Source organism: Nannospalax galili, unplaced genomic scaffold (assembly GCF_000622305.1).
Source record: "Nannospalax galili isolate Female #2095 unplaced genomic scaffold, S.galili_v1.0 scaffold40, whole genome shotgun sequence".
Lineage (NCBI taxonomy): Eukaryota > Metazoa > Chordata > Mammalia > Rodentia > Spalacidae > Nannospalax > Nannospalax galili.
In genome coordinates this window covers 3,067,960-3,076,089 of record NW_008347810.1, presented here as the reverse complement: position 1 = coordinate 3,076,089, position 8,130 = coordinate 3,067,960, and the positions used below count along the sequence as shown (strand labels likewise).

The 8,130-nt window shown below is 44.6% G+C and overlaps 1 protein-coding gene across 1 annotated transcript in view; it reads right to left on the bottom strand.

Moving 5' to 3' along the window:
- Oprk1 (opioid receptor kappa 1) overlaps window positions 1-5,025 on the bottom strand; it is a 26,607-nt gene extending 21,582 nt beyond the window's left edge. The window contains exons 1-2 of the mRNA XM_008844425.2: window positions 4,698-5,025; window positions 4,015-4,308 (exon numbers count right to left, since the gene is read on the bottom strand). Of these exons, the coding sequence (XP_008842647.1) occupies window positions 4,015-4,268 (254 nt within the window). The 5' untranslated portion in view covers window positions 4,269-4,308; window positions 4,698-5,025. The remainder of the gene's footprint in view (window positions 1-4,014; window positions 4,309-4,697) is intronic.
- Window positions 5,026-8,130: the final 3,105 nt, after the last annotated feature.

Below are 8,130 nucleotides of genomic sequence, written 5' to 3'. Positions count from 1 at the left end.
GACCAGCAGAAAGGCGGTGGGTGCCAGGCAGGGTCACGGAGGGCATACAACCCAAGTGTGTTTTGTATGTGAGTCAGATGTCATGACGAAGCCCACTATGCTGTACAATTGACACACAGCACAGAGAATAGAGCAAGAGTAATCAGTGCTCCCTGCACACACTGCAGGGCTTGGTGTGCTCTAATTCCTCCTGTGTGCTCAGGCCTGATAGACAGGCGGAGCACTCCTGACCCCTGCTGCCCAGTGATGGAGCTGACAGCTGAGCACGTGAGTGGCTGAGCATGTGACTAGATGTTCTCTCTACTGGTTGAGTCCAGACTCCAGTCTAACCCTCTACAGTCTGGTCTCTGCCCTGGGCTACACCTGCACACTCACACCAAGACTTTGACCTGTTACACTGGCAGTCACTGTTTGAGCAGCTTACCTTGGTCAAGTAAGTCCTCCATCCCTCCTTCCCTCCCTCCTTCCTTCCATCCTTTCATCCCTCCCTCCCTCTGTCCATCCCTCCCTCCCTCCCTTTCTTCCTCCCTCCCTCCCTTTATTCCTTCAATTATTTCCTTTCTTTTCTTTGCCTCTTTTCTTTGAGACAGGGTCTCCCTGAAGCCCCAGCTGGCCTGGAACTCACTGTGCACACCAGGCTGGCCTTGTGTCATAGACATCCCCCTGCCTCTGCCTCCTGCCTGCTGGGATTAAAGACATGCACCACTATTCCTGACAATTCTTACATTTTGGGGGATAAGTCTGGATGACTGGCCACAAACTCCTAATCCTCCTGCCTCAGCCTTCCAAATGTTAGGATTACAGGTGTGAGCCACCACCCCTCACCCGAATTAGTGTTTTATTGTAAATAAGAAAAGGAATTGGTTCTTGCTGGAAAACAGGAGAGGATATAGGAAAAAACTTCTAAGCAGAATTGGGGTCAGATAAGCTTCAAGAAAATGACATTGCCTTTACAACAATAAAATTGATTTTTTGGTCTCTTTTTTAAAGACAAGTTCTCACTGTAGCCCCAGGCTGGCCTTGAACTCAGAGAGATATGTCTGCCTCTGCCTCCTGAGTGCTGGGGTTAAAGGCATGTGTCACCACACCAGGTGAAAAGTCAAATTGATTTTACCAACAACATTCAACTAGCTGGACAGAGAAGCAAGTAAGGTAGACAGTGGCAGAGGGACAAAATACAGGGCAGTGGGTGTATCAACAAGACAGAGGCTGAGTAACAGGTCATTGAGAAGAGGTCAAAGGAGAAGAGACTATTTAAAGGAAAATTAGGCCTGTCCAGGAAAGGGGCGAGAGATAGCTCAGCAGGTAAGAGCACTGGCTGCTCTTGCAGCCATCCCGGGTTCAGTTCCCAGCACACACATTATGGATAACAGCCATTGATTCCCAGCACCCACAAGACAGCTAACATCTGGCTAAATCATCTGTAACTCCAGTTCCAGGGGATCCAACACCCTCTTCTGACCTCCATGGGCCTTGCATGATGCAGGTACACTTACATACTTGCAGGCAAAACACTCATACACATACAATAAAAATAATAAAAGGTTGTTTAAATTTTTTTAAGACAGAGGCTGAGTAACAGGTCATTGAGAAGAGGTCAAAGGAGAAGAGACATACAATAAAAATAATAAAAGGTTGTTTAAATTTTTTTAAAAAGTATCTAGGAAAGAAGGTGTCCAGTGTTTGTAGAAATGATCTAGAGAAAAATGGATAGCAAATCAGATAAAAGCACTTTACTTTTAACTTACATTAAACTTAACCTCTATGCAGTTCAAAAGGATGGATGATGTTCTTGTGGGAGCATCTATCAAAATATTTTAGTTGACTTTATTGATCTCTAACCAATTCCGAAGCTGAATATCTTTGGGAAATCTATTAACTAAAATTCCTAGTTAATCTGAAAGAATTTTTTTTTCTTATGCTATGCTTAGCTCTACAAGCAGTATCTGAAAGTGATTTTGGGATTCCTCATTCTTTTTAATCTTCATCTTCTGGACCATCTAAAAAGTAATACAGCAACTAGAGGTCTTCTAAAATTCCAGAGTGCAGGTGCTCATTCAAATGACAATAAAATTTTACAGTTTTACTTGGGCATGGAGTATAGCTTGTGTAGGAATATAGTCATTTTTTAAATTGCCTCTTTTTTGAGTAACAGTGTTTTATTGCCAAAGGCACGACCTCTGTAGTGAGAGTCCCTGAAAATGTTAACTACAACTAAAATACAGTCATCTTTTCTTTTGTGGAATCTCCTCTGTAATTGTGACCAACCATCAGATTACTAGAGGATTTGACAAACATATCGCCTTGAACATATTACTACTCCTCATGTCTTTATTCAAATCTGATAGAATTCCAGTGACATGCACTGAGCAATCATGGATGCCAAGGGTACCAAGCTCTCTACACTAATTGTAGGTGAAATGAGCTTTAGAATACGCAGGCGAAAGCTTAAGTGCAGGACTGATGTTAGATGTACTCTAACACCAATAGGACTAAGGCTAAAAGATGGAACATTCCAAAGTGCCCCCAATGATAAAGAGGTATTTTTATTGTAATTACCTCCCAAAAGAAAGACTCGTATACTATAGATGTTATTTTCTAAGTTCGTAAAACTAAATAAAGCACCATTCTCAAAAATCAAGAAAAGAAGAACACGAAAGAAATCCTTTCTTCAGAACTGGAGAGATGGCTCAGTGGTTAAGAGCACTGATTGCTCTTCCAGAGGACCCATGACAGAGGACTACATGACAGTTAAAAACCGTACATAAGTCCAGTTCTAGGGTATCTCTTGTGGCCTGTGTGGGTATTGCATGACACAGGTGCACTTATATACATGCAGGCAAAACACTCATACACATAAAATAAATAAGCAAATAAAAAATTTTAAACATAATTTCATTGTCTTTCAATATCTCTAAGGCTTGTATCTTTCCTCTATTTCTAAGGACTTCTCAAAATTTAAGCTTCTTACTCCCAGAAAGTGAAACACCTGTATCTCAAAGGGCCTGCAGAAAAAAATTAGAGGGCTTTTAAAAATTTCTTTCTGTCTTTTGAAAATTAAAAATCACTTGGCTTACCAGAAAACATATACATATAGGTAGATATTTGGAATTTTATCATTGGAAACCAACTTTAAGAAAATTCTGTGAGGGCACAATAAAATAAAACCTTCAGTCTCCAGGTGGTTAAAATTAGCAAAGTAATGTTTTCATATATCCAGGGCCCCACAATTTAGATGACTAATTTGAAATTTTCATTGGCGGTCCAAATAAGTTGGAAGACATTTAGGTAATAAAAGGGCTCCTATGAACTGAGCATCATGGCCCATGGCTATAATCTTAGCACTCAGGGAGATGGAGGCAGGATTTGGAGTTCCAGACCAGCCTGGGCTACAGAGTGAATTCAAGGCCAGTCTGAGCTGCATAAGGAGACCTTGTTTCGAAAACCCAAACGCTAAGCATGTGGCTCAGTGCACAGCCTGTGCACTGGATGTGATCCCGGGTACCAAAACTATGCTGCATGGATACCAACAACACTAGATAGCATATTGGCTTCTGTTTCATAAGCACATAACCTAACCAGGCAGTCTGATGAGTCACAGACATTTCTGAATTCTCCCCAGTGTATTCAGCGGGCCTGAAATTTATCTTAAGAAATATTTACACAGGCAATAAAGTATAAACCGGAGGCAGCAACCAGCAAAAAGGACACACAAGTGGGCAAGTTTCTTTACCAGGAAGCAACCTTGTGGTAAAAAACAGACTTTCCCTCGGAGTTTTCAGCAGAGGCTTGAGGCTCTTGTTCTAACCTGGCAGGTAGCTTTCAGATCAAGGCAGCTTGGAGTCGCAGTGTGAAGCCCCCATTTCCCCACCAGAACTCTCCCAGGAAATCTTTTTAAGACATCAATTTGGAGAATCTTTTTCTGAGTCCTTATACCGGAGCGAAGCCGCCCAGTACCCGGCTGGCGTGCTCCCCGCTCCGCCCTCAGGCTCAGGGGCCCTGACCCCAGCTCACCGGATGATCACGAACATGACCAGCGAATTGCCCACCAAGCCCACGACGAACACCACGGAGTAGACCGCGGTGATGATGACCGGGATGGCCGGGGAAATGTGCGCGGGCTCCAGCTGCGCGTCCTCGGAGCCGATGCTGCCGTTGTCGGACTCTGCCCAGCCGGGAAACCAAGCGCTGCTGTTGGGGAGCAGGCAGGCGCTTGGGGCACAGGTGGGGCCTGGCTCTCCTCGGAAGATCTGGACCGGGGACTCCATGGTGAGGCAGAGGCAGCTGGAGAGCGACCAGAAGCGGCACCTGCGGGGTTGCGGGACCAAAAGGATACGCTGGACACAGAGACGCAAACTTTGTCGCACAGCAAGTCAGCGCCCTCGGGCTGGCGGCGCTGGAGACCAGCGACCCTTTGACACTCAGCGGTAGCGCATCCTATAGGGAGGAAGACCTCCTGCTGGCACCCCCGCGGGCTGCCGCGGCTGGGTACCAAGCTGGGAGGCAGACAGAATGCAGAGAATGTGCACCTTCTCAGGTTCCTTAGCTGCTCGCCTTCCCCAGGCGTTGTCCACTGTGTGACTATCCCTACCCTGCCTCTCTGAGCTTCCAAAGGACAAGAAGTACCCCCAACCGCCGCCCCACTGCACCCAGGTCAGAGCGATCCTCTGACTGTGCCTCGAAAGCCCGAAGCTCACCTCTGGATGTGGAGATAGACGACTACGCGCCAGGTCCCCCAGGTCAGCCTTCCTGGTCGCCACGCGCCTGTGGACCCGGCGTCTCTGGCTCTAGACCTTGGCTGCGCTCTGGATCCTGGGTGTCTGTTCTGCCGGATGCCTTTCCTGTCCTTGCTCCGAGCGTGGCTCCCACTACTGGAGGAGGCTCAGCTGGTTGGGATGCAGCTGAAACGCGGTTCGGTGCAGGGCACCCGCCAGAGCCGCTGGGCTGGCATACCCGCGGGAGTTCTCTCCATGCTCATCCAGAGCCGGCCCCCAGTCCCACAGCCACAGCTAACTGCCTGCACACTTCCTGGCTCTCCTGGCCCTGCATCCTCCCCAGTCTCCCAGCACTGAGCTTTGGGCCAGTCACAGGAAAGGACGTGCCTGTATAGTGCCAGGGTAGATATGGATCATTCAAGCGTGCTTGGAATGTAATGTGTTCATTATTCATAGACCAGTCTCTCTAGGCAAGAAGAGCCGTCCTGATTTCAAGTTTTATTTATTGGAGGATGCAAGTAGTTACAAAATTACCTGATTAGAGTCAGACTGGGTCATAAAGCATTAGTGGTTTAAAATTCATAAAAAGAATGTTTCTGGGCCTCTGTGACTCTCAGTCTGCCCTGAGATGGCAGGGTGTGTGCAGACTGCACTTTACAGGTACCAACAGCATTGTGTGCTGTCACTGCAGAGGCTCTCCCTACCAGGCCCCACTGGTGGAGCATTAATCCACAGCCCTGAGTTCTCCTCTCTTCTTCCTCACAGTGACAGGGTCTCTACTAAGTGCTAGAAATTGGAGAGAAACTTTGTAGAGAAAGTAGGTTACCACTGTGTGAGAAACTGGCAGTCCGTTCCCCGTCAGATGCTATTGCAGGAAAAAGTCCATAGGCAAAAGATGTTCAGGCAGGGACCTAGAGTTCAGCCCTTTCAGAAGGTCCTGGAGAGAGTGGGGAGGTTCACTTTACCCCACTAGGTTCTGTAGGTAGGACTACAGCCAACCAAGAGTGAAGCACTTGAATTGCTCTAGTGTTTTCATGGCCTCAGAAAGAAACTCAGGTTCCCACAGCTTCTAAGAATGCGCAGCAGCAGCACAAAGCACACTCCATTGCTCCGAGGGCTCATCCAGCACTTCCACCCATCAGCTGTGGGCAGAGTGGGATCCTGCTCCTTTCAAGGCACCATAACTGTGAAGAGCTTTGTTCATCAGTCTTCCCATGGGTTACAAATGCCACCAGCGACCCTTCACCCAAGTTCTGAGAAGAATGATCAAGTCTTGAATCTTTAGGTTTTATTGCAATCTCTCATTAAAATTTGACATCTGCTTCTGCAAACATCAGCCTCTCTGGAACCTGTGGAAATCTAAGACTGCCCTCTCCATATGGAGCATCGCTGTCTTTCCTTCTGGTCCAGGGGCTCACTTCCTGCTATAGGAATGTGCTGCAAGAAAACCAGGCCAGCAAAGATATTTTGCTTGAAATTAACAAAAACTACAACCGAAAACAGAGAAGTATGGATGAACAGAAGCAGTGAACATTTATTCTAATTTTCTATGGACTCATTTATTGTTTTTAATGTGTGTGAGAGTTTTGTCTGTATACGTGCAAGTGCACTTGTGTTCTGCAATGCCTACAGAAGACAGAAGAAGGCATCAGTCTTCCTGGAACTGGAATTACAGTTGTTAGCCACCATGTGGGTGCTGTGAACCAATCTGGGGTCCTCTGTAACAGGAACCGTTAGTCTTAATCCCTGAATCACTTCTCCAACCCCAAATATTTATTCCTACATACTCTACTCAGTGGATACAAACTTTAAATTAAAAATTAGTTCATTAACGACAAAATTTTTCAAGAAAAATATTGTATACTCCAGAATTACCCATCTCTCATATCTATTTATTATATACTTACCTATTATTTTGTGTATTAAAAGCACAACTGCCTTTCCGCCTCACATGCTTGAAGTGTGTATGTTGTGTGGGCTCCTTCTGCTCTTCACACTGTCTTTTCTTTTACATTCAGGTCTTTCACACAACTGGCAGTGCTGGATCAGAGTTCAAACACAGGCAGTCCCAAATCGATTCGTGAGCTGGTTGAGCAAAACTACTTCACGTGAGGAGGGAAATGCACAGCCCATTCCCACACCGAAACTTATGAGGATGGGATTTAGCAAGGACAGAAAAGAAGGAAAATATGTTACTGGACAAGATCTAGGTAAAGTTTTTTTTAATATTTTATCTATTATTTGTATTTTATGTATATAAGTGTATTGCCAGTATGCATGTAAGTGCACCTGTGTCCAAAGAGGATGTCAGATCTCCTAGAACTGGAGTTTACAGACAGTTGTTAACCACCATGTTAACAACCATGCTGGGAATTGAATCTGGGTCCTCTGTAAGAGCAACCAGTACTCTTAACCACTGAGCCATCTCTCCAGCCCAAGATCTAGGTAAAGTTTTAAAGATGAAAGTTTCTGATGTAAATCTTTGGTCCCCTGTTCTTCCATACTTGCATAAATATGTGTCCCTCTTCATCTTTTGGTGGACTTGTTACAGAGCCCCACAGATATCAAAATCTATATATGCTTATGTCACATGAAATACTGTAGTATTTACATATAACTTATGCACATCACCCCCTTTACCTTAAATTGTCTTCACATTAGTCATAATACCTAATACACTACACATGCCGTATAAATAGGTGTTACACTGTGCAATTCAGAGAAAAATGACTAAAGAAGTCTGTATATGTTCAGAAGAAAAAATTTAAAGAAACATGCTTTTAATCTCTGCTTGGTTGAGTCTGTGAATGTGGAACCCATGAATAGAGAAGACAGGCTACAGATGTGAGAAGAAAAGTCACTCTGGATGTACACTACGTATTGCAGGAGGCAAAACTCAGCCTGGGACTTGTAAATATAAGAGGATATGTTAAATTCTCACCACCAGTAGGAAGCCTTTCTGAGCTGAGGCAGTCTTTGGAAGGTAAAAGAATACTAATGGCAATAAAAGTGATTTTATTTCATTTTTATACCTTATTTCTCACTCCTTTTAAACATCAAATTAATAGCCCAAATAAAGTAAAGAGAAGATGGGGAGAACATTGAGATGCCTGAAGGTGGCTTCAGTTGCCAGGGGAACCTGCCTTGGTCTGGATGTGGTGAGCAGGGCTGCTACTGTGGAGTCGAGCTCTCAAGAGTATGAGATTTTATCATAATATTGAATAAAGTCTTATAAAACAGAAATAAAATAAACTGCTAAATTGCTGTACATTATTGCACACTGTTGTGAAGCTCATTCAATTAAACTTGCTAATACTTATTTCTACTTCATTCTACTCCGTACAGACATTATGCTCAACATAGCAAAGAAAACACTTTTAAAAAGAAAAGGTTTGTAGAGATTAGAAACACATGT